At 33.0% G+C, this 26602-nt stretch overlaps 1 protein-coding gene across 2 annotated transcripts in view; it reads right to left on the bottom strand.

The window, feature by feature from the left end:
- LOC106468474 (ecotropic viral integration site 5 ortholog-like) overlaps nucleotides 1-26602 on the bottom strand; it is a 76631-nt gene that overhangs the window by 9904 nt on the left and 40125 nt on the right. Inside the window, exons 5-15 of one of the 2 annotated variants that reach the window (XR_002612654.1) lie at nucleotides 23916-24041; nucleotides 22444-22587; nucleotides 21697-21786; nucleotides 18735-18832; nucleotides 14125-14185; nucleotides 13659-13712; nucleotides 10162-10329; nucleotides 9706-9852; nucleotides 9340-9489; nucleotides 6653-6820; nucleotides 5015-5139 (exon numbers count right to left, since the gene is read on the bottom strand). Coding sequence is in view for 1 of the 2 variants with exons in the window: in XM_022396804.1 (XP_022252512.1) it covers nucleotides 4993-5139; nucleotides 6653-6820; nucleotides 9340-9489; nucleotides 9706-9852; nucleotides 10162-10329; nucleotides 13659-13712; nucleotides 14125-14185; nucleotides 18735-18832; nucleotides 21697-21786; nucleotides 22444-22587; nucleotides 23916-24041 (1353 nt within the window). In the remaining variant the exon portion in view is untranslated. Of the gene's footprint in view, nucleotides 1-4992; nucleotides 5140-6652; nucleotides 6821-9339; nucleotides 9490-9705; nucleotides 9853-10161; nucleotides 10330-13658; nucleotides 13713-14124; nucleotides 14186-18734; nucleotides 18833-21696; nucleotides 21787-22443; nucleotides 22588-23915; nucleotides 24042-26602 lie in introns of both variants that reach the window. The other variant, XM_022396804.1, reaches the window with a different exon arrangement.

Here is a 26602-nt window from a genome sequence, read left to right as displayed (position 1 = left end):
GGGTAATGTGTGTTGGAGAGTCCTGAGGAACAATGCAATAGGTGAACCAAGTTCCTTAAATTTTTAAAAGCAAACTGACTCCAATTTATTCAATCCAATGATCAGCAGGGATGGGCAGGATCCCCTTATGCTTTACTCATGATAGTCCATAAGTTGACGGTCCAGCATAGTACAATATTACCACCTGGTCAGCCTCTAGGTGATCTTATGGAACACCTAATTTCTACAGAGCCTGTTGCAACCTAGATAAAGTATAATGAATTGATGGTTGCTAGTGTGGAATTGGTTTGATAAAAGCACACCTCCTTGGGCAACACTCACCACAGAATGAGATCCTGTGAAAACATGGTAAGAGACCCTGAAAGGTAGCAATGAAAATATTCACTCTTCTGTATAATCTAGTGGAAGTAGTTAAGATAGTTTTAGGGGGTAGACTTAAATCCTCAGATCAAGCAAATAATAAGAGACAAAATATTCAGGAAGGTCCACATACCAGTCTGCACAATGTCCTCCAGCTGCCAATTCAACTGGGCCACTAAGGACATAAATATGTGATGAATCTGATTAGACGTGACTCACAGAAAATTCCTCGCCTTCAAAACGAGCCCAGAATGAATAGTTGCTGCGTAGCACCTCTAAAGGCATTAGCGAAGGCAACAAAACCTTCAAGATCCTCACTGAACATGACAACAACTGAAATCTGATCAGTCATAGAAGTGAGAAATCGTGATAAGATGAATCAGTGAAAAAGGATTTATCCCCTTCCCTGTCTGACAGTGTCTTGGGTAAGAAGAACCGGTCTGAGGATGTAGGTAGAAGGATGAAGCAGTCTATGGACAAAGAGAGCAAATCACTCCAACTGGCAATATTTGTAGCTCAGCAGCAACGAAAAATAAACCTTTAGGTAAAGGTGATAAATGGCATATGAGAATCATGATACAAACAGGTGTTGGGAAAGGGCATGTAATGTAACTTTAATATACCAATTGGGTAACTGGAATGGTAATTTAGGACAAAGGACCCAAAGCAACTTGAGGAATCTGGAAAGTACTGGGGAATCAAAGAATATTTTGTCAATAGTATCGAATGGTAGTCGATAAGGCTGCCTTATAAAGGAAATTGTGGAAAATGCAAAAACCCTTGCCAAAAAGCCAGGTCAAAATCGATTTATGGTTGGCACTTCTGATCGAAGTGGGTTCAACCGCCTCTCAATACATCATTGCCGATATGTGTGTCATTTCCGTTGTGAAATGTCCATTGTGGGACTAAGGAAAGACTGAGGCAGATACATGGCAACCATATAAATTAAATCCAAATGCTGTGCAAAAGACTGCATAACCTCGATGCTTAAAGCTTGAGCTTCTGGTTAGCTGGGTGTTGCTGCCAATCTGGTGCTATCAACAGGACTCAACAATAAGTTGGAACAAATCATAGTTAGTACCTTGAAAAATATATGAATTAGAGAGAAGGCCTAGAGTTGTAATCCCATCCTGTCCTGATGGAATGTGTCCATTGCCAAAGCCCAAATGTGAGGTACTGGAGACCAAACTGCCAGTAGTTGGGTGTTCCAATGAGAGGCCAACCCACCAATCAGAGTTGCAAATTGAGAGCCAATCCAACAGAACCTTGTGATGCAGCACCTATTCTGTTGGGACAATCTTTTTGGGTTGAGACAATGGATCTGCTACTGCAGTCATCACATGTAGAACATAGCAAGCTAGTAGGGTGGTATGATAGGAGTGGTCCTGAGAAAGGAGGTTCAAGATTATAAAACAAGAAGCCTTGGACCAAGTTCCTCCTCAATGAGAAACACAAGATACCACAACAAAATTGTCAGAGTGAACCCTGATGATTGTCCCTTTAATAAGTTCAGACTATGAGATATTGCCTTTTGAAGAGCAAGAAGGACTAAAACATTGTATAGGAAGGCCTGATCATCTATGCATAGACCCTGGAATTCCTGACTGTTGGTATATACACCTCATCCCTGAAACGAAGCATTCATGAAGAGATGGAACTCTGGATGACGTGGCAGCAGAGAAACTTGTATCCTAGTAGTGTCCTAACTTAACAAACCCTCGAGATCAAAGAATGATCCTGATTAAGGAAACTGGGGAATCCAGTGAATCAATGTTTATGATCCCTTGGTCACATAAAGACCATTAAAAGTTTCTCTTGAGCTCTCATCCCAAAGGTATAAGAAATTTGAGTGATGCCTACCTGATCCTTGTGCACAAGAAATACCGATAGTGGTGGGATGCCACCAACATGGCAGTGTGCAGATAGGAACCGACTACAACAAACTTGGACATCCACAATCCCAATAAAAATTTCAAATTAGATTGAGAATTAAGTAACTTTTGCACCTTGGAAAATCTAGGCATTAGTACAGATGAGAGATCGTTGACTGTACACCAACCTCCTGTCTTCTTAGGCCCAACAACCAACGGAAATAAAATCCCAGAAGGGCTAGCACAACTCTCTCACTACCCCAGACCAACCAAACTCTGACAGCCCTAGAACTAAGTTCCAAAACATTGAGGATCTGCAAGAGATAGAAACCCTACAGGGAGGGTGGATAATTGTGGTGAAGATGTGAACTGAATGACTAATCCTGACTCAAGGACCTGTAGTACTCCTGGATCCAAGGTTAAGGTTACCACACATCAAGAAATTCTCGAGAGATGAGCCCCATAACCCCAAAGGCAATACAATAATCACTGACGCCACTGGCAATGATCCGACCGAGCAGTGGAACCCTTGGATATAGACAGAAAATATTTTGGATATTAGTGTACCGATGGGCTGATGTCAGGGGTCGGAACCCTTGAATAAGGGTGGAAGTATGATCCTATAGGAGCCAATGAAATTCGAGAAGTCAAAGACAACAGGAATGAATGTAAAAGCTGACAATCGAACCAATGAGTATGCTAACAATGGTTCCAGCTCGTCATCAATGAAGTTGGTGATCCTGAGAGTCTTTCAATGAAGTGTAGTATAAGGAAAACAAAACATTGGAACTTAGACTTGTAAGTCCATAGACTTATCCTGTCCCACCAGGTGACATTGATATATTCAGGTTAAACTACAAACTCTACCTTAGAACTCCTAAATTCGAAGAGCAGATGTACTATTTAAGAGTTGGAATATGCTTCAACCTGGTGGTGGTAAGCTAAATCACAAAGTTCCATAACTGTCCCTTCACGTAACTGAGAAGTAGCTTCCCTGCAAGAAACACAATGTTCTTAGATAGTGAGAAAAACTAAATATTCGCTCCCAAACCTTTCAGCCATCAAGTAAAGTGCAGGCTCAAGAGCAACTGGGGAAAAGCCAAAACATCAAGCTCTCGATGAATCAATTGATAAAAACAAATTAAAAGCAACTTATCCCAAAGTGGCCTCCTTTTTGTTTGAGAAAAGCAACGTTGGGCCATTTGCTGTGTCTACTATAGGGAATCAAACCCTGCAATCCAGCATTGCAAATCCGTAAACTTGTACCATCTTACAGGGGGGACTGAAAAGACAAATGACTTAAAGAAGGAACAGGAAAAAAGCAAATCTAAATTCTCTCCAGAATGTCGAGGATTGCCCTCAACTACAACCTCAGAGTCCCCTGGTGGAACACTACAGAACCAAATACATGTCTCCATCTCACTAAGGATAAGATCACTGACAGTTTCAACTGAGAATGACACCCCCAACCACACCAATTGTTGTGCGATGCTAGATATGAGAAAGGTCGGATAGGAGAGTCCTGATTTGCCTTTGTGCTGGAAATAATTATCCGGGAAGTCATACTGTAAGTCAGCTTGCCAATCAGAATTTTTTGTCTTTTATTTTTTACAAAAATTAACTAGGTAACACAGAGAATGCTCAAACTATTTCTGAACAATGTAGCACTTGGAACCTGTTAGTGACACTTTGTTGAGAAAAAAGTGATAATATTATCTAAATGCGGTGCTTATATACAGTACCAGACTAGAGTGCACAGTGATGTAGGTGGAGAGTGTCATGAGACAAATATCACAAAGGGCAATTAAGTGGGGTTTAAAAGACTGAAGCAAACAAGAAAAAACCCTGGCAGTTAAATAATAGCTGTAAGTGTGAGAGGAGGTCAGGAATGTTTTGTAATTTACAATTACACAGAAATACATAGGGACAGTTTCCATTTGTACTTTGTTCCACAGTCTCATTAATCAAGAAATGCTGAGCTTTAGCTCTTTTATGTATGCTTTTGCATATGTCAAAAACAAGATACTTTAATTATACAACATAGTGTTAAGTTGAATATCTATATTTTAAAATCACTCTTTAAACAAAGAAAATGTAATACGTACTTCCACAGAGGAAAGATTATCGCCTGTCAATGTTTTTTTCATCACCATTCCATATGAGAAATTTTAGCAAGTCCTTACACATATGAGAGATCTTTTTACATAAAATATTTTCATGTGCATTAATTCAGAAAAGAGATTAGCTTGTATATGTTTTATCACTTCTCTTCCTCTGTCTTGTGCAAGAAACTAATGTGTTCTTAAACAAAGGAAACATATACTCTCGTTTGTCACCTCAGAACATGTATTGATGTGTCACTATCTCAACCAAGAGATTTTGGAATTTTAAATTTCACAATAAGTTAGAACAAAAATTCAGTTTAATTTTATTAATCCTTTCAAATATTCAAGCTTAAAAGTGACTGTCATTTTGAAAATTAGCATTTTCAGTCTTAATACTATTGCATTATACAAAAACAATTGTGCAGTCTTAATAACAATAATGCAAGGCCCTTTACAAGCATACGACAACAGATACAACGACTGTCAGAAAAAAGTGCTAGCCAAATATTGGAAACATTCTCCTTCTTCTGTATCAAAAACAGCTCTTTACAAACTTCTTTGTAACTGACAATTTTCAATAAAAGAGATAGTGAATGGAGTTTATTTGATCTTCACAAATCACATGATTATACAAGAAGTTAAGACATCTTTAATACCTTAGAATCTAAGTTTCCATACTTTCTCTCTTCATCTTTCAGCTGATTATGTAGCTCTTTTTCTTTTTCCACTGTCTTTTCCAATGTCTTCTGAAGTTTTTCCATTTCTTCAGTCTGCCGTTTAATTTGGTTTAGGTTCACTTGATTCTGTACCAAAAGAAAATTGATATCTATAATCACTAAAAGCTTTATATAAATACAGCTTTTAAATTTTTATTTATTACAGATACAAAACAACAGAAATATATTCCCATTTTAATATTTTATATTTCAGGCAACCAGTTCAAGATAAATATAATTAAGACTGAATAAATAACAAGAATATAAAAAAACCCCCAAAAAAACAAGTATTTTCATAAAGCATCAGCTAAATAACTCTATTGACATAATGCCTCTCAAAATGGAATAGTTGTGAGCCTAATTTAATTATGTTTCGAAACAAATGCTAAATATATGAACTTCTAACATGAGCAAAATGATAAATTGAACGACTTCCTCTTTCTCTCCAAATTAATTTTATTCTTAACTGGCAGGCTTGAAAGTTAGCAAATTAACCTACTCAGTTTAGAATTTTGCCATGCTGTTGATGTAGTATTTAGTTGAATGATAATACCTCCCCTATTACCTGGAACAATAGCTGTCTCAGTAATTATAAAATGCATGACACTGAAGCTTTAAGATATAGTACAAGCTCTATAAGGTTAAACTTCACTTTTAGCCAGGCTTTAAAAATATTTTCAAATATTATTTATATCTTTGTATTTGATGTGTTCACATTATCAAGGGTATGTAAAAGACCGAATATAAAAATATTCTAAGCCTATTTAAAGTAACATGATCAACTAATTCCAAGCCGTGGATAAATTTCTGTGTTAAAACTAAATTGTAGTTAAATGATTAAATTAAGAAACATAAAAATTATTGTGTTTTTTAACCCAAAAATTTATATACTTCAAATTAATTTTTAATTGGCTATAAAATACCTCTTTGATGTGCAAGTCTCCCAATATTCCCAATCTACCATTGTAGTTTATTTCTGACATACAAACATTGAACAAATATATTAAAGGTATAAGCAGTAACATCTTGAAACTTTAGATCAATAAGACCAGCAATACTATGTATATTTTATAATGAATTAGGATTTATAATGAGCCATTAGGTACCACTTTACTTTGTGGATACAGATAAAGTCCGATGTAAATAATATGACTTGCTCAACTTGAGTTTCATTACCTTGATCCTTCAACTTGGACGTAGAATCTACAAACACACTTACGTACCTTTAGAAACAAAACTTCTTGAATGCAATTTAACATAATGGTAAATGCTTTAGGGTAAACAATAATTTTACCATGGTAAAAAACATTCCTTTAAATACCTAATCTGTACATATGTAGTATTTTATTGCAGTGAAAAAAGGTTGCGATTATAAAATATTGTTTACTGATAACCTTTATCAAATTTTTTTGCCCCAGACCCAAAGTTGGGATAGTATAAATACATTAAAAATGTGGGTCAAATAAATCTTACAGGGTATAATAGGATCTAAAACGAAAAACATAAGTAATAGGATATAAATACATCACTTTTCTAGCAAAGATATACCTGTATAATGACTTTCTTGCTCGTGTTTTTATTTGACAAAAAAAATATCCACCTGAGCTTCTAGTTCCATAACTTTCTGGCGGAGCTCCTTTAGTTCTGCCACAGCATCAGCCTCTCGTAACTTGGCTGAGATAAGATCTTCCTGCACCTGCACAATTGCTGACTTCTCCTGTTTCTTGGATGTTGTAGAAGAATCCATGTTTGCTTCATTTAGGTGTTGCTAAAAGAATATCATAGTAATCAGAAGGAAATATCATGAAAGTTAAAAACTGAATAACATGGTTGTGAGAATAATTACCAAAGAACTGTGAAAGATTTTGAAATTTGTTCAACTTATAAAAGATGAAATTTTTTTATTGTGAAAATATTTGTGTATAACGTGAAACCGTAAGATTTTGGTTAATAAACAGTGATATAAGTAATTTTAGTCAAGTGATTGTAAAACTATATTTACCATTGAAGATAAAATTAAATATGCCTAATTCAGCTTCAGATTTAAAAGAAATAATGATATTAAATTCTGAATATTTTATTAATTTTTACATATCAGTATTTCAATTAGTTTCATATCAAAATACTTGATCATCATTCAAAAACTTCTCTTCATAACAAACGGCAAATTAATTTCACTCAGTGCTAAACAAATCCCTGGTATAAAAAACCCCATCCTTGACAAACTTTTATATAGCAGAAAAGTGCCAAAATATAGAAGCTACTTATGTCTATTTTAGCAATTGAATTCAACTATAATGGGAAAGGGCAATGAAAAGAGGAAGTATTATACGAGAAAGAGTGGAATTGGACTCGTGTAACTCACGAAATTCGGAGAAACGGAGCATGACCAACTGACTGACCAACACTTGACTTTTATGATTACTATTACTATATTAGATTTGTTTTTGATCATATACAATATTGGCTTTTTTTTATGAAAGAATGAATGAAAAACTAGGTTTCATATACATATATATGTATGTGTGTGTGGGTGGGTGTAGATCTCCCTCTTACAAGCTTTGCACAACCTAGATAATTAAAAATTTGAAAAAAGAAAGTGTATAAAACTTCAGCAATTCTAAAATCTAATTATTACTACTATTTTTCTTTTTACTGAGTCCTGAGGCCACTTACAGCCATTGAGGCATCAGATGCTGTTGCAACATCAGTGATTCTCAAGAACATTTATTTTGTGAAAAATTAGAGGGAAAACAACTAGTCAACTCCAGCTACTATCAACCCTTGAGCTACTCTTTAACCAATGAAAAGTGGAATTGACTGTTACATTATAATGCCACCAAAGCTGAAAGGGTTAACATGTTTGAATTGAATACCCTAATCACAAGGCCATGCCAGACCAATTTTAATTATATATAATGTCTTAAATTGATGTTGGATACCATTACATTCTTTACATTGATAATTTTACAATCAAAAATTTGTTTTCTTTTAATAGTGTCTATGAAATTTGAATTATTCACAATAACTATAAAAACTTAAAACTTTTCTGCATAGAGAATTTTGAAGAGAATACCAATATTTGACCCATTTCAAATATTAGAATAGGTAATAATTAAAGAGAAGTCATGTCAAATATCTTAAACTTGTAGAAAAGTTTAACATTATGTCTGGAGACTTTCCAAAAAAAAAGGAATTATTGTTACTTTATAAGAATATTTGCATAAAACATTAGCCAAGGTAATTATATATGGATGAAAATATCATCTTACAAAACACACAACAGAGAATTAAAAATTAGAAAAAAAGCATAATATATAAAACTAAAAGAAATTTAAGCAAGGGATCAACACAGAAAAATATATACAAATTACACAGACCTAATGTTTATGTTGTAAAAGTGAGTTACTGTTCATCTGCTACTTCAGTTGACTATGTCGTAATTTGACGATAAAACTAGCTAGCAGTTACCTGATCTAAAACTAGAGATTCAAGAACCTAGTATGCAAAAGGACAGGTGTAGTGAGTTGTCACAGGTAGAAAGAAAGAAAGATGATTCAGTTTGAAGTTGAAGCAAAATTTTAATTTTTTCTTCAGTGAAAACAAAAACAGTCAATTGTGCAGGTGCATAAATAAAGGTAAATTGTATTAAAATTAAAATATGTATACTTGAAATAAGCTGGTGGCTATGGTTGATAATAAAATGAAAGTAAAGAGGTGTAGATGATCAGCAATTTGAAAGATATAGCAACCACAGATGACATTTTCAAAGAGAGGCTATAACTCTTTCAAGTCAAAAGCAATTCTGCTTGTATCAAAACTGCATTTACAGTCAGAAATAACTCTGCTTCCTAGAGCAGCCATAAAGCAGTTCTCTGTTTATAAGGTAAAGGAACTATCTCAAGAAACATCAGCTAATTCTATGACTGAACCTTGCTACAGAAATTTATACCTGTAGTTGAATTTAGCCATACATGACCTTGACTACATTATGGTTCAATTCAAAACTTATACAAAGTGGAAAGTTTTTTTTAGTATATATATATATATATATATATATATATATATGCTATAGGAAAGTGAGATATATGATATTTGCATACCGCAAATAAACTATATGTAATTGTGAGCTGCTAGAAAAATAACGTTAGGTAATAAAGATGCCAAAAACAAACTTGCCTCATGTTGATATAAGTATATTAAAGTTTAGTGGATCTTGATCTTCTTTCTTTGTACTAGTGTAAGTGATGCCAACTAGAACATAGTACAAATTAGATAATTAATTACCCTCCAAACAATTTGCAGGCCTGATACTTTCTGCCTGAGTTCTTTCATAGAGAGATTAGCCTCTGCCTCTTTCAGTTTCACAGCAATGAGTTCTTCCTGTAGTTGGGCTAGTGACTTGTCTGGAGTGGTTTCTCGAAGTTGTTTATTGGCCTGGAGAATGACAAAACAAATAGAATATAAAGAGCTCTAGCTTTTATCCTAAATGAAAAACAAACAGATTTTTTATAGACAAAGCTGGCTAAATATTTTTGGTCATTTTATTATTTTGATCAAAGTATGATTTTTAAAGGAGACCTGGATCAAACGAGGTGATAAATAAGTTGCCAGAATCTTGATGCACCACTACATCTCGATCCACAATCTCACCTCCTCAAGTTCTTGAATTCGACTCCGCAAGTCCTGCATTACTTCATCTTTCTCTGCTCCTTGTAACTTAATAGCCACCATTTCATCTTGTAGCGAATGTAGCAATTCATCGACAGAGCTATCAATGGAGGGAGGTTGTAATCCAGCCTTGTATTTACACACAAGAATATAAAGGTCAAACATTATATAATAAAAATATTTTTGTAGTTACTTTTATACTAATATAATATAATCAGTAAATATGTAATTCACAAAGTAAGTTCAAGAAAAGTTAATAAAGGAATAGTATTATGGTATCTTATTTGTAGATAATATATATTGCACTTACTAAGCTGCTTATGATAGGAAAATCCATACTGCTTAAAAACACTATTACTAGGAGTTTTGTTTTGCACAAGTATTTACTCAGAAAAAAAAAGTTAACTGCAGAAGAAAATCAATATTACATGAATGTACCTCATTGAGTGTTCTGATCTGCTGACAAGCGACCTTCAGTTCTTTTTCAACAGTCTCTTTCCTATCTCTAAGTTCTGCCAGTTCTCGTTTGATAGCAAAATTATCTTCAGCTTCTTGAGCTCGACTAACCTGATCTTGAACAAGCCGATCTGCAAGTGATGCACTTTCCTGTAAAATTGAATTGTTATTGAAACACTATCACGCACATACCACACATATATATATAAGAACTTTATAATATATATTAAGGGGATAAGCTTTTTCTTTAATATCGACATCCAGTCTCAGCTGCAGTATCACTATTTCATATACAATGTATAATATAAGTCAGATCCCAATATCCAGCTTTTAGTAGGTCTTTTCGAGAGATAAGATATCAACTAGTAAAGATAATAATATAATAAATAATATTGTGCTATAAAGCTTTAGGGGTTATTAACTGCACTAATTTGTTCTAACACAAAAATTGAATTTGAAATATGACACTCATCATTTAAGGAAGTTTCTGTTATCAAATTATATTGTAGTTTCCTGAAATAAAAATGTATATGGTAAGACAGTTATCCAATAAAAAGTATTCTGCAAGGGTTAAAAAATTTGCTCATTCCCCAACAAGTTTCTTCCAACAAAAATTAGGTTTAGAAAGAAAATAATTTATTAAAGCATATTTTATCACTATAAAAAAATCAGCCATTCTTTCAAACCCTTAGATATTAAAGTAACTTAAAGTAGTAGTACAGTAAAAAAAACATGTCCTTCTTTTGAAGTATTTTGAAGAGCCAGCTATATTTTCTTCCCTTGAAAACCATATCAGCCATTACAGCAATCAATTATATTTTCCAATAAAGAAAATGCTCAGCTTACAACCACCTAGTATATTAAAGGTTGTTTTGGTGTTAACTCCTTTCGATACAAAACAACATAACAATTAAAAGAGTTATGAAGCACTGACATGGTGTACATAAGGCTGTAGGAACCACTAACAACACTCTCCCAATACCAGTAGTTGTAATAATTATTGAGAAAAGAGTGCTGTATTAAGTAGGATTTTAAAAATAACCAATTGCTTCCAATGCAGATATTATCAGTTAATCCAGCTCACAGTGGAGATGACCAAAATATTTTCGTCGCTATCACACGATAACCATGGCTGATCATTGTTTCACTTAACAGATTTATTTTCACTAAAATCTGACATATCAGATGTTTTGCTACAATATATATAACAACCATAGCTGGCATATGTGGAGACACAAAAATGTAGACTTATATGCAACATTTTGCAAACTGCATTGTTTCAACTTTCATCAATGAGTGTCCAACATCTTAAAATAACATTTATTAAATACATAAAAACAGAAGAGTGCCAAGCACAGTTAGCATACCATTAAACATGCTGCATATTTACAGCTGTGGGTGCATTTATAATAGTGGCAGCTAGTCAATCAGTCAGTCATCATTTGGTATTGTTGACTGTCTGCCTTTACTTTCATCAGCAGCTCAAAAATTAAGATGACTATACATTAACCCTAGGATCCTCTGACCTGATTATTGAGCCTGTGTGCTCCATAAGGTACCAAAGCAAATCCTAAACCGCCACTGACAGATGATGGCGAGTCACGGGATCTTGAAGAGGAGGAAAGGAAATGGGAGGCGGGGAAAGAAAGGGGAGAACGAGTCCCTCTGAAAAAACCTTTGTCACCCATTGATACTTGACAAAGGGGAGCCAGCGAGGAAGAAAATCCAACAAACAAGCTCCCATAGGCTCTGAACTTACCAGGTAGTCACTGATACTGTTGACGATGGACGATACGTCAGCAATGACCTCGAGAAAAAGAAGCTGGATTTGAAGGAACAGGTAAAGGAGGGGAGGACAAAGGATGGGAAATGGGAAATATTGGCATGGAAGGCTCTGGTCAAGACAAATGGGCCACAAAAGTTGAAAGGGTGAACTGTTGTCCGGCGGATGTTTCTCCGAGGCACGAGATCATCAGGTACAAGAAAAGACATAATGTTGAAGAAAAGGAACAAGATCTAAATCCCTGAGGTAAGTGGAGTATAAATTAACATAAGACAGAATGGAGTCCCTACCAATAAGGTCCCAACAACAAAGAAACCACATATGTAATTACAGAGTTGTGAAAGAAATACAGACCAAAGAAAAGAAAAGGTGAAGGGCATCAGCAGAAAATCCCTCAGGATTTCTGTGGAGAGCCTCCAAGAGGAGATGTATAGAAGATAGATACCAGAAAAGGGTAGTAAGGGAAAGACAAATGCAAGAATATTAGACATGTCTGAGACTAAAATTAGATTCCGGAGCCACCGACCCAAAGAGGTAATAAGGAACCTAACAACTGGTAATCCAAAATCGAATATTCTACCCAATGGTAAGCAAGGGTGTACTGATCAGAGACTTTTGGGGGGTGCAGCATACTGATCCCTTCACCTAACTGGGAGAGAAAGTGATCCACATGGACCTGAATATCAAGAGAGGGAGGAAATACAAAAATTGGTTGAGAAGAATGCCCATGCAACAAAGAAGAATGATGGGAATAAGAAATAGGGGAAAGAGACAAAACATCGCATATCTGAGATATAAAACCCGTGAAAGACGAGGAAGGCCTAGTTGAATCTTCAGGCTGGAACTGGGAAGGAAGGGCAAACTTGGGAGGAGGAAAAAGATAGTCAAATAATCATCATGCTGGATAATGTCAGCAGAATCTGAAGGAGCTTGGGCGACGTCAGGGGACAAAGGGTGACCCAAGTAGCAGTCAATCTCATGACAGACAAAATTAGAATGATCCACAGTCGGGTCACCTGCACCTGAAGGTTGGTCATTGGTGTGACCCCCGAGATGGTAATGTTGACTTCGGAATTCATAACTTACAAAAATTGCACAAAACTGTCTAGTGCAAAAAAATATAGAACCACTTCAAACAAAAATCAAAATGTTCGAAGCACAAAAGAAAATGTCTGTACTCGAAAGCTGCCAAATGAGAAGTGAAGGTTTGGTAGAAGAGTGTAGGGGGGGAATCACATGTGTCATGTGAGCATATTATTGGTTAATAGATGACGCATGATGATTTTCATGAGAGACACGTTGGAATGTACTAATTCCAACAAGGGGAGAGCACAAGGCTTGTGGCATGCATAAAGAAAAAGAATGAACAAGAATAGCTAATCTTCTGAGAAGAGGTAAAAGTACCGTATCAGAATTTTCAAATTAATATCTAACATTTGTGGTAGACCATGTTACAAGTCTGAAACAAAAACTACTACCTCACCATGATACAATCATCAAGTACTCAAGGAGTCAATATGATAAGAATTTCTTCTCTAGTGCAAGTATTTTTATTTATTTATTTATATTTGTAAAATCTATATTCTGGTGTCCAGGCTACTTTCCTTTTATACTGTTGAACAATAATTAAAAGAACACAAAACCTTATAACATAACATGAGATGTTGTTGATAATGCTTTATACAGTCTAACTCACCTGTTCTAGATTTTCTATTCTTTGCCTTAGCAGTCTATTCTCTGTCCGTAGTTTCTGTTAGCAAAACAAAAGAAAGGAAAACAGCACTAACGTAAGGTGCAATTTAAGTAAATGTGTCATATAATGCATCACTATTCAAGGTTGTTTTCATATTACTCGTTAAAAAAAATTGTAGACAATTTTTATTTTGCTTTACTGTTATACAAGTACACATATTTATCCGAGTACATTCTTCCATTAATAATTGCCTTCGAAAACATTTTTAATATCCTGCTAAAAAGCCCTTTTCAACAGTAGTTAACAATGAACCTGATCGTCATGTTTGATAAAGTTGCAATTTTATTAGATGCATTTAAATACCCACAATAACATACTAGGTAAGGAGATAATATTATAGTGTTAAAAACTAAATAAATTAGCAGTTACATCTATGCTGTTTTAGATTCAAAAATCTTTAATTTCTTACCTTCATTTCAATGAGTTCTTCATGTTCTTTCACCTTTAAAGTTGTGTAGTCTTTCTCAAGCCTACGAAAATTATACTATTTGAAGGACATATTGAGACAGAATTTTAACATTGGGTTTATAGATAAGTGCACCAGGCATAAAACGTAATGCTATAAATGGGGGTGTGAATTGCCCCTTTCCACTGTTTTGAGCCATAGCACACAAACCATTCATTGGAATTAAGTACATCATTTTTTTTGGCATCTGCTTCACATAGTAAAAACTGAAATATATGCCAAACTCAAACAAATTATCCAACTAACTTAAATTTCCATTTAAGCTTGAGTTTTGGTGAATACACCTTGTTTCTGGTACCATATTTCACTGAAGTTGACTCAGCCAGTTACTCACAACTGGTTGCAACATCCAGGCAAAAGGTCTTGTTGATACTGAATATGGTAGATGAATTACAGTTGACACATTACGTCCGACTGTTAAATCCACAAGTTTATAATAGTAGTTCCATTTTTGTAGATTTGATGTAAAGTTCTTTACTCACCACTAATAGCCTAAAATACTAGCCTAGGTATTTGGATAACATGGGATTATACCATCAGAATTAATTATTGATTATTCAGTGGACTAGCTGGTAATTTATTTGTGAATTTTCTTTTCTGTATCAAAATGTGTAATTTCAGTGAAAGAAGAAAGAAACCATGAATGATTTATAGGCCTTATTTATTCTATGATTTGCTACTCCTTTAAATAAATTACCAGCTAGTCTGCTGCATAACAACAATTATTTAACTGGAAGACACATTCACATGCTATTCAAACACCTAGAGAATTTTAGATCACTAGTGGTCAGTAAAGGACTCTCCATCAAAGTTTATAAGTTGTTTACATTCTACCACCATAAAAGTCCTGATATAGTTATACATACTTGTTTGCTTTCACTCTTAAACTCTTAGAATAGCTTTATTCCTTTAGTTTACTCCACCAAGCAGTATGCCCCCAGTGCTTCAGAAGAAATTCTGCAGACTTACAATGCTAAAAATCGATTTTTGATACCCCTGGTGGGCAGAGCACAGATAACCCATTAGTTGTGTAGCTTTGCGCTCATCAACAACTAAGCCAAACCTCAAGCTTTTCTGAGGAGCCGTGATGCAGCGAAACAATATAGTATACTGCAGAAGGAGTAGCACAGTAAATCAAAGAATAGGTTAGGCTTCTACATCACACATGGATTATTTATTCTATTACATAATTTATTCTAATTTTGAAAATACTTATAATTTTCTCTTTAATTGGTAAAATCTAACTTAACAACTATTTAAGTTTGTTATTTATCTTTTTCTAGTGGCTCTTTTTTAATATCATTTTTGTAATACTTTATGTCTTTCAAAACATTCATTACAGCTTGGAATTTCTTGTTAGTCAGACTGAAACATGCATTAGTTTCTCTCTTATTCATGTATATAACTTCTGGTGGCTTTTAAAACACACATTCCTCTGATTGGTAAAACTTATCAACTATTTGTGACAATTATATTTCTGTTCTTAGTGTCCCTTTTTCACATCATTTTGGTAATTCTTTTATGTCTTAAAATTTCTACTACCTATTTATCTTATATACTACGTATGAGCTGTCATCTTACTATCCACTGTCTGGAATTAATATGAAATTTATATTCTTGTTAATCTAACAGTCATAGTAATAAGTTGCTTCCTAGGTGTCAAATTCATACCAACAAATTTAATTGGAAGAAGACTAAGAAATGCACTACATTTAACAGACACAAGAGCTTGTTTGTGTATAACCCTCTCTCATGAAGAATTAATTCTGCTCCTGGCATATTCCAGCACCAGATTAAAACCTGTTGAAAGGGATTCCCAATACAAACTTCCATTTGGATGATATGCTAATCACAGGACTTACCAAGGAGAAGCACTTGTCCTACTTGGAGGAGGTGCTCAGGCAATCATCAACATACAATTATTACCAGAAGTACTTCATCTGAGAAGGAAGAAGTGTGTTTACACACCACAGGTTGTGTACCTGGGTTATTGAGACTAGACAGCAGGTTTCAGTCTGAGTGATGAGAAAGTCTGGGTAGTAAAGAATGCTCGTGCATGGATTGACATTACAGAGTTGAGGTAACTTCTAGGAACCATTATTGTACATTCTTACCTGATATTGCAAATTTCACTGAGCCACTGAATAGGCTATTATGTGAAAATATTAAGTGAAAATGGACGAAGAGTGAACAGTCAACCTTTGATGAAGTTGAGAGTATGTTGTGTTCTGCACAATTATTATTATTACCTTGTGATTCTGATAAAGAGCTTGTGCATGTTGTGGTGTTTTGGCCTATGCCATACATGCAATTTGAGCATATTGAATGAATGGGATTGAAAAACCAATTGTTTACGCTTCATATATTTTTTAATCATCCAAGTGCAACTATAGAATGGTTGAGAATGAATATTTTGCTTGTGTTTTCAGAGTTTGAAGATTTCACCAGTATTGGTATGGTTTTCATTTTACACTAGTATCAAATGATAAACCTCTCATGACTTTGTTCTCCCAAAGCAAAAGTATACCTTCCATGGAATGTGCATGTATATAAAGCCAGATGTTAACTTTGGCAACCTATTATTATAAAACGTATTTCCATTCTGGTAATGATAACAGTAATGCTGATGCTGTGAGCAGGTTACCATTATTGGTTACGGAGTCTGAGGTGCTTTTACCAGATGATTTTGTTTTCTTATTTGGTGGCCTGGTATAGATATGGGATAGTGGTAATTTAAACCATAGTCTCACTTACATATTGAGTTCATGGGTCGATTTCTTAATAGCTTGTTTCTAGTGGTAATGGATGCACATTTTAAATAGCTAGAAGTAATTTTCATTAAATACATAACAGCAGAAGTCTATTGAACAGTTAAAGAAAATGTTCACTGTAGTCAGTATTTATGATACCATTGTGTGACTAGAAATGATATCAAACATGTTTAGTACTTCATTCAAATCTGCTTCTAATAGTCAGGTGAAACAAGCTGTGCAAATGGTAAAAGATGGTCTGAAGGAAATGTCAAGTGGTACATCGTAAACAACATTGTCACAATTCTTGTTGAGATAACATACTACACTGCTTACCATGACAGGAGTACCATCATCATGGTTACTAATGAATCAATTGTTGTGTACACCCATGAGTTTGGTACATTTGTGCACACACACACACAGATTGTGATAGATAAACAGAACAAACAAAAGTCTTATCATGATCAGCATGCTAAGTATCATGTTTTGAATGTTGATCATAAAGTATCTGTGAGTAATTAAAAGTGACAAATGGTTGCAAGGTACTGTTACAAAACAGTTGGGTTACAATATGTTCAAGACACTTGGATCAAATTAAACTCACATTTACAAAGGAAGAGGATACAGCTATTCCTGTCCCCATTTCATTGAATGTTAGTAATGGTAGAAGTAAGAAGTAAATAGATACAGAGATACAGCAGAGTGAGGCATAGCAAAAAGAAAGTATAACATGATAAAGTTACAAGTGGAGATGCTGACAAAAGCAACATAAGTAAGGCAATGAAAGCTACTGGCAAAGAAAACATATAAAATGGAAAAAACGGGAATGTAGAAGTCAGTCAGAGTTGAAAATATCAGGGTACTCAAGGTAGACTGGTTTTATAATAATATTCATACAGTATAACGTTCATACTCTGTATTCAGTACATATCTGTAATCTGTATTGTTTCATGGAACTCTATTGTGATTGTTATAAGAGAAATGTTATTCATATATTCTGTTTCAGTTAACTCATAAGCATGATAAATACAACTTCATGTATCTATGCATCAGTACATAGCATACTTTGTTTATGCAACTCAGTTGTTTAACAGCTAAGTGAGAAGTGTGGTATACTGTGTAATATTTATATAATATATATTGTTAGTAGTACTAGAGTGGAGTGAATGTTTGCCTTCAACTGTTTAGCATTGTCCTCAACTTCAACTTACTTGTAAACCAAATATTAAAATTTGTGTTGCACATACTTAACATAAGACATTTTGCTTTTACATAAAATATCATAAGTTTTTCTACAAAAAAAAGGAACACAGTAAAAAAAAATCATGACTCTGTAATTAAAGTGAATCATTTCATAACTTTAAAGCCTCAAAATTAATAACAGAATGTTTCTATACAGTTGTACAATTAGTTAATACAATAAATCTAATTACACAAAGGTCAAAGTTTGGAATGTGCAGAATAACTACATTAATATGAGGCAAAAACCTTATATTCTGAATGCCACATATATTTTCACACACAAAAATTTTTCATGGTTTCATCTAAAAGTAAATTAAGTATTTATTATATTATTTTCAAAATGTGAAATTAATTGTTTGATATGTTTTAATTCCAAAAGCTCTAAGTTCTATAAATAATTTAATAATACCATAGCTCTGTATTCACAGCGATATTTACTATTTTTGGTAGCATTTATCCTTTATAAAAATCATGAAATACAACTTTTTCTGGTAATTTTGCACATAATTGAAATACCCAACAATATTAGAAACATATTTATAATATATTTACACTCACTTCTTCATCTTTTTACTATTGTACTTGACCTGAAGAGCCATGGAGACCAAGTAGTCTGGATCTGTCTCACACTTGGAGGGCATCTCTTTCTGAAAATACTGGAAAAGAATTAACATTTTTTAACATTTGAAAATATTGAGGTTACTCTTCCAAAAATTACATTCAGAATCTTAAATTACTAGAGAAAAAAAAACAGTTAAGATTACAGCATGATACAAGCTAATAATAAACAAAGATTAAACTAGATGTAAGAAAAGAAAACCTTAATTTTGAAAAATATCTGACTGAAATATTGACCAATTCTTGAATTATTTCCTTTACAAGAAGCTTAATAGCCATTTGTTTAGAAATGTATAAACATAGAGGATTTATTTATAGAAGTAATAGAAACAAACCACTTGATTTTATGCTCTGAAGCATTTAAAATTTTCTTAAAACAAACCCAAACTTGTAAACTTTTCATAGGTAAGGAAACTGTGTAATTTAAGCAACAAAACTACTTTCTCTTAACAGTTATTATACAACAAGAGTACTCTTTACCAAAGTTCAGGAATATTTCATCCGTAAAACATTTTCTGGTAAAATATCAAAGTTTTCCTCTTAATTTAAAAACAAAATAAAGGTAAGAAATTCAATCACAAAATAAACTTTGTATTTTTCAATTAAGCTTGATTGATTAATCTAAATATATTTTTATTTTATTTTACATTGTGTATATAAATATTACAGCACATTCAACTTCAGTGAATACCCACTAAATGACCATCAGTAATATGTAAAAGAGAATTACAGGTAAATACAGTTTACATAAAATACTACAAAATGCCAGTTTATTCACTCTTACTTCTATAAAGCTTCAGTACAAAAAAATAATTTTATTCTATCATTAATTTGCACATAATCTAGAAAGGGAACAATCAAATTAGCAGAAAATGTTAAGTAAAACATTTTTAAGGTTACTACTGTTTAATTTAAAGATATTAATTAAACAAAATATTCTTGAGCACATTATGTTACTTTATTTCTACTCTTAAGTGATATATGTTGATTCCACAAACTAAATATATTAAATATTAAACTAACTCATAGCAATATCATTAAATCTTTGCCTTTAAGATTAAATTGTTTGACAACACGTGTATGAACTTGATCAGTTATTTGAGAAATATGTGACTGCTCTTTCTGAAGAGAAACATTAATACAGTGACATTGTTAAATGGAAAAGAGCCAAAGGATACAACATATAACAATGAATGTATTCAGTGTTTTTCCTGAAGTAGAAAATTGAAGCACTTAGTGCAACAACAACCCTTGTCAATCAGGACGGCCAAGACCTTTATTTGCAAAGTGAATTAAGACTAAGCATGATTATACAAGAGAACCCTCCAATTCAAAAGTCCTGCAGTGAAGATGGGCATACTTCCATCTAACATTAATAAAATAATAAACAAGGATGTGAAATTGATAAACCACACAAGTCTAAAGTTCACAAGCTTCCATCTACCTTAAAATTAATGGATCTTTTCAGGAGAAAATGGCAAATGAAACTGGAATCAAAGCAATCTTCTTTGTCTATATATATATATATATATATATATATAATTCCCTGTTGTTGCTCCTATTTGACATCTGTGCATGCATGCACCTGAAAATCACATTAGTGAGTTTAAGAAAAACTATACAAAATAAGTGGTCAGTACAACACTGACATGGCTGGAAACCAATAAGAAGTTTTATCCCATGTATACATCACTGCAAGCAGAATAGCTTGAGGGAATACAGTGTAGCTAATAAACTGCATAAATATCCCCTTTATAACTTTTACAGTGGAACAGAAATAACTACAACTTGCAAAATGTTGTTAGAACCACTGAAAAACAACAATTTACGTTGCAATATCCTGGACGGTCTGTTCAATATATTAGAATCACTTTACACTTGTTCTAACCTGTTTTTAACTTATTATTGCATAACTTGCATAATATATTTGCCTATTTCAAGACATAAACTAGTGTATTATTTTGGTTTGCTTACATATATTTTATTAATATTCTCCAAAAATTAATTAATTTTATAAGATGTTGATCTGTCTTCTTGTTATCTGTCAATCACAAATGATCCTGTGCTAATAGAAGTGGTTATCAGAGTTTTTGAAACTGTTTTATTTTAATTTTTTTTTAGGTTTGTATTTGGTATCTTCAAATGTGGGTATTTCCAATTGGCTTCCAGAAAAGAATTCAGAACAAATGAGCTAGAAACCATAGTTGCAAAGATGGAGAATACATTTCTGAAAAGATACAGGATAAAATTTGCAGGACAGTGACAGAGAAGAATGCTGTTCCAATGATTATTGAAAGCAGCCACTGAGTTTGTAAATTTCATATGTAGAATACTTCTTATAGATATATATAATGAACAAGTAAGTTAACTTCAGATTATGTGTTGGCTTAATATTAATTTGTTCAGGTTATTATAATTATAACTATTTTATAATAATGTTCTTATATGTACTTGTATACTGTGACTAAAATAATTGTTTGTGGAAGTATGGCCTTTGTTACACATTCTTCAAATTCTAACATACAGCAAGTATCCAAAAAAGCAGTAGTACTCACTGATGGTTCTGAATCTTGTGTAAGATGACATTCATGTCAATCAATGTAGAACCCTGTAGTAGAAACAATAAGGCTCAAGGATTCCAAGTAGACCAATAAGGAAAATATGACCCATGGGATACTGGATAAATCAGTAAGAGCAATAGGTTACATTAATGGTAATAGGACCAGTTATGCTTGCTAAATTGTGCCCATTTTCCCACTTCAGCTTGTGATCAGTTCATACCATTAGATACTGGTTTATTACCAATATAAAATATTGCTTGCATTTCTATGATACACCAATTAAAACTAATAATCAATCACTTCAAAAAAAATATGTAAATGGCCTTCCTGCTACCACTTACTCGAAGCATTCCTTCCATGTCAAGCTGCAGTAAGTCTTCTTTGCAGAACTGCAAAATGGCAACTGAAATGCGAAACACCATTTCCATACCCTATAGAATTAGATAAATAAGTATATATGAAAAATAGAACAGAATATACTAAAGTAGCTAGAGTTTAAGTTTCAGAAGTAGATTCTGTTCTCTGTTTATGATTTTTTCCAAGTTTAATGGCAATGGATTTCTGTAAGATACTTTTAAATTGCTGTTTGCTGATGCTGGATATAGAATTTTTAATTTCTGATGTTCCTTGTATCTATGCTGAAGCCTCTTGGCAGTATAACCAATGTACATTGGTTCCACAACTGAGAGGCTTTAGCATAGATACAAAGAAATTTGGAAGTTAAAAAGAACAGTTAAAAACTGATAATGATGGAAAAAATAATTGTATCTGTATTTTCTTCATGTATTGTTTTTACTTAATCTCATACTCATAATTTATGAAATTTTTTGGAGATTTTTATTTAGTTTTGGAGACATGGCTACTTTTAACAGCATTAAATATTTAGATGCACCAGGTTTAAGTTTTCTACCAAAAACTCCTCCATCAGTGCAGAGGAAACTTGTAACAGTTAAACAGCTGAAACTACATATAAGCTAGTGGTTTAATATATAATCATAAATCAAGAAATGGTCATCATGATGTGGATAAAAGTCAAGAAAGCTAATCACATTGTAGCAGCATAGCATTTTTACAAAATGAAAACTAACCTCAGAAAGAAACAGGTCCATTACCCTTGATGCTATCTGTAGTGGAAGAGCAGCTGTGAAAAGGGTTAAAAACCAGGATGAGGCATACATTGACGTATGGAAATTTTGTGACTGAAAGTGTACATGCAATTCAGGAATCTGTTCCTAAAAAACAAAACACAAGTTGAAGATGTCAATAAAAATGTTAAATATCTAATGAATATCATTAACACAACAATAAATTAGATGAAAATTGCTGGAAACTGTTCATGTGAGTTGATAAAACATCTATAATGACAACAGTTAAACAATTATTCACTGAAATTTTAAATCAACTTTGTACATCAGTTTATCTAATGTCTTAATAAATTGATTTCTACAAATGGCCTTAAAGTAATCTTGAAATTCCTCCTTTGGTAATATCCTGAACATCTTTAGATTCTTTTAGAAGTAGAATATAAATCTGTTATAAAAAAACAAACGTATCTCAGTTAGTTGATTATATTTTAGATACATTTATTCAAATAATTCTTTTTTAAAATATTCAGAAGTTCAGAAGATTACAAAGAGAAAAATCTCATGTACATAGATATCTCTATATCAAATCTATATAAATATAATAGTGTTGTCTGTTGTATGTCCATGTAACTACTTTGCATGGTATGGATAGATATTCACCAAAATTGGTATGGAGGTTCATTAGGTCCATGTGGGGGCACATTCAAATTTTCAGTTTTGGATTTTGCAGTTTTTATGGGCATTTTTGTATTTTTTACCACTACCTCACCTCCTGTGGATGAATCTTCACTAAATTTGGTATGGAGGTTCAATGGGTCTATGGGGAGATAGATGTAAATTTTCAGTTTCATATTTTGGGTTTTGCAGTTTTTATTGGCATTTTTGTGTTTTTTACAACTACATATAAGGGAAGCAACTTTTCATGTCCTAAGATAACCTTTGATTAATGATGAATTTACATAACTTCTGTCCAGGGGATGGGCACTACAGCTAGCATTCAATATATGTTTATTAATAAAACCTATCTATTATTCAAAAAATTAAATTTGAATCACATGAGTGAACAAGATAAACAGAATTCGTACAGACTATGAATTCTAGCTAACCCTTAAATACCCTGCTTCAAGCTACGTTTGTACATAACTTATATCTTGTAAAAATTAAAAAGAATCTCTGAATAGATTCACAAGTTTCTTTGTTACATATATCTAGCATGATTGTAGCTCTAAGTATATGATCTAAGCATTTTATTGTAAAGACAAATATATTTAATTCATCTATATTATAAATCTTATGTTCTGGATATGTGTTGCTAGACTTGTCAAGAACTTAGCATCCCTTCCACTAGGGTTCTTTCCATATGTTTAATAGTAAAGAGGATGTTACAGTTTGAAAGAGCTCGACAAAAATTGAATATAACTAAGCTCTTACAACCTCTAGCACGTCTAACCTGCAAAAAATAAAAATAATATTACCTGTACTATAGCATCTAGCTGGTACATACATAGGCCAAGCTCTGCCATGCTGGGTTTGTACATCTCTCGCAGTCTGTAGTCTTCCATTAGCCTCAGCAAGACAGCAAATGCTTCTTCTTCTGGCATCTGAGAAATTTTGAATCAATCATGTTGAAAATTTGTCAAGTGTCTAATATCAGAGATGTTGTATATATGTTTCTGCTTAATCAAACAAATGTTTTACTACAACATTTTGTATCAAAAAAATATAAATAATTATTTCACTCATATAAAAAATGATTAAACATATTTATTTAAAATTATCACACTCATATAAAAAATGATTAAACATATTTATTTAAAATTATCACACTCATATAAAAAATGATTAAACATATTTATTTAAAATTATCACCACATGCAGTCTCATCACGCAAACCACTCCATAAGTTACGATCTATATCAACTAGAAAAGTTATTTTGTCCAAAATATGTCTAGATTCAGCTCCCCTAATTCCAATATAATCATCCCTCTATACAATCGTATTTCATATGAATAGTTTCTTCTGTGCTGTAGTACAAGTTTTTAAGTCTCTCTTCATAGTTCAAATTTCTTAAATCAAGCATCTTTCTAGAAGCTTTACTCTGCTCTTTTTACATCATATTAGCATTCTTTTTACACATCATATATCTGCAACCAATCACAGTGAAATCAAATTATAACCACCAACTTACTGTTTCTACCACGAAGCATTATTTTCCCTATTTCCTAACTTGTCTATTAATATCACATAAATCTAACTGGCTATTTAATCTTCTATGCCAAACTTTATACTCAGCTTCCTTTCAAATTAAAAAATTCATCCTGTATAATTATTAATATACTGTTATATTAGTCCACTATCCTTTAAGTTTTTTAGCTATTTTCAGAAGTATCAATCATGTTATATTATTTGAAAGAACAGTAGAGAACTAAAGATTTGAATGAGTTGTAGAGAAGGAGAATTGAAGTGATTTATAAAAGCCTGAAACTATCAGATGGATGGTTAGATATGGTGAAAAGAACTAAGGGAGTTCTGTGGAATTGTTTTATAAAAACGAAGTTGGACTTTTGTTTTATTTGATCATGGCAAGTTATCTGGTATTATGCAGTATGATACTTAGAATTTATATCTTCACTCATATCCAAGGGTATGTCCACTAGGGTGGCAGGGAAGGCAACAGACCCCACCCCCACCCAAGAGCTCTGCCACCCCATCTGAGATATCAAGATTTAGTGTTTTAAGATTCTTCATATGTTGTGACTTCACCTAACATATGAAAGCATTAATATTTTGTGGATAGCAGGATAGACATAATATGTAACTGGAACCAAAAGATGCATCTCCAATAGCATGGGAGTTAGGAGGTATTTTTTATTGGTAGGTTGAAACAGCACTAGACTGCTGTGAAGCTTTGCAAAGCAATCCTGAGGTAATTTTGGCTTTTTGATAATTAAAAAGAATAAACAGACATTTCTAAAGGTAAAAAGAAAAAAACATTTTTCTTTTTTGTATTTAATAACATTTGACCACCTTCTGCCCCTTCAAATAAAAATGTCCACTGCTCATATCTCACTAGTGTTAGTGACAAAAACCTTTTGAAATATGTTTTTTACAAATTTACTAGATATGCTAACTTCAGACCCAACACTTCACAAGGAAAGCCAACTGTCACGTTTTTATCTTCTTCACTATTTATGTGCATACCTATTTCACGTAATTCCCGATATTGCGGTTGTTGTTTGACTTTAGCCATAAATATGTACAATTACAAATTTATATTAAAACACGGAAATACAAACTGTATAAATTAAAACATCAATACACTATAATCGATAACAATCAAGATCAGCTAGATGTTAGTCTAAAAACCTAACCTTAACTGGTACCATCATAACGTATTTTGTAATCAACAATGCGTATTGTTCAAGCCTAAATATCACAGAGGTTGTGACAACTTGGATGTTTCTTCAGACCTGTTTAAAACTATTTACATTATCATTATGTTACATATTTGTAAAGTGTTAGGGTAGAACTTTACTTAAAGTTTAATTTCTGTTGTGGAAGACTGCTATTTAAATTAAAGACCATCACTCATGCATTCACACTCTCAAATGATGCCTAAATCATTAAATGACAAAGCATTAAGAATTTTAGTAAATCAATATATGGAATAACACTTTCATATTAGTATTCAAAGTATATGATAATTTCAGTTCTCTGTAGGCTTATATTATAACGCTAAAAACCTGGTCTTGATATTCGTGGTGGGTACAACAGAGATAGCCCATTGTGCAACTTTGTGCTAAGCAAAACACACAAAAAAATCACCTTAGTTTCTGTCTATATTAATGCTATATACCAAATAAAACACTCACCTCCAAATCAGCTGTTCGTGAAGTAAACCGTTTGAATAGTTGACAAATAGTTATATCATTACTTTTTCGTCATAAAGGCAATGAATTCATTGTCTTTATTTTCTTGTGTATTTCTTTACATAATGTTAACTTTCTCATTATTAGTATATCTTTAGTATCATATATTTAAGGTTTATGTTATTGTTGCGTCTCTGTTCGTTTGTTAATTTCCCGTAAAATTTCTTTCCTATAAAACTTTAGCGATACAAGTCCTTTCTTAAATAAAACTAGTTTATTCTTCCTCAATACA

This window comes from Limulus polyphemus, unplaced genomic scaffold (genome assembly GCF_000517525.1).
Source record: "Limulus polyphemus unplaced genomic scaffold, Limulus_polyphemus-2.1.2 Scaffold3019, whole genome shotgun sequence".
Classification (NCBI taxonomy): Eukaryota; Metazoa; Arthropoda; class Merostomata; order Xiphosura; family Limulidae; genus Limulus; species Limulus polyphemus.
This window is presented reverse-complemented; position numbering and strand designations above follow the sequence as displayed.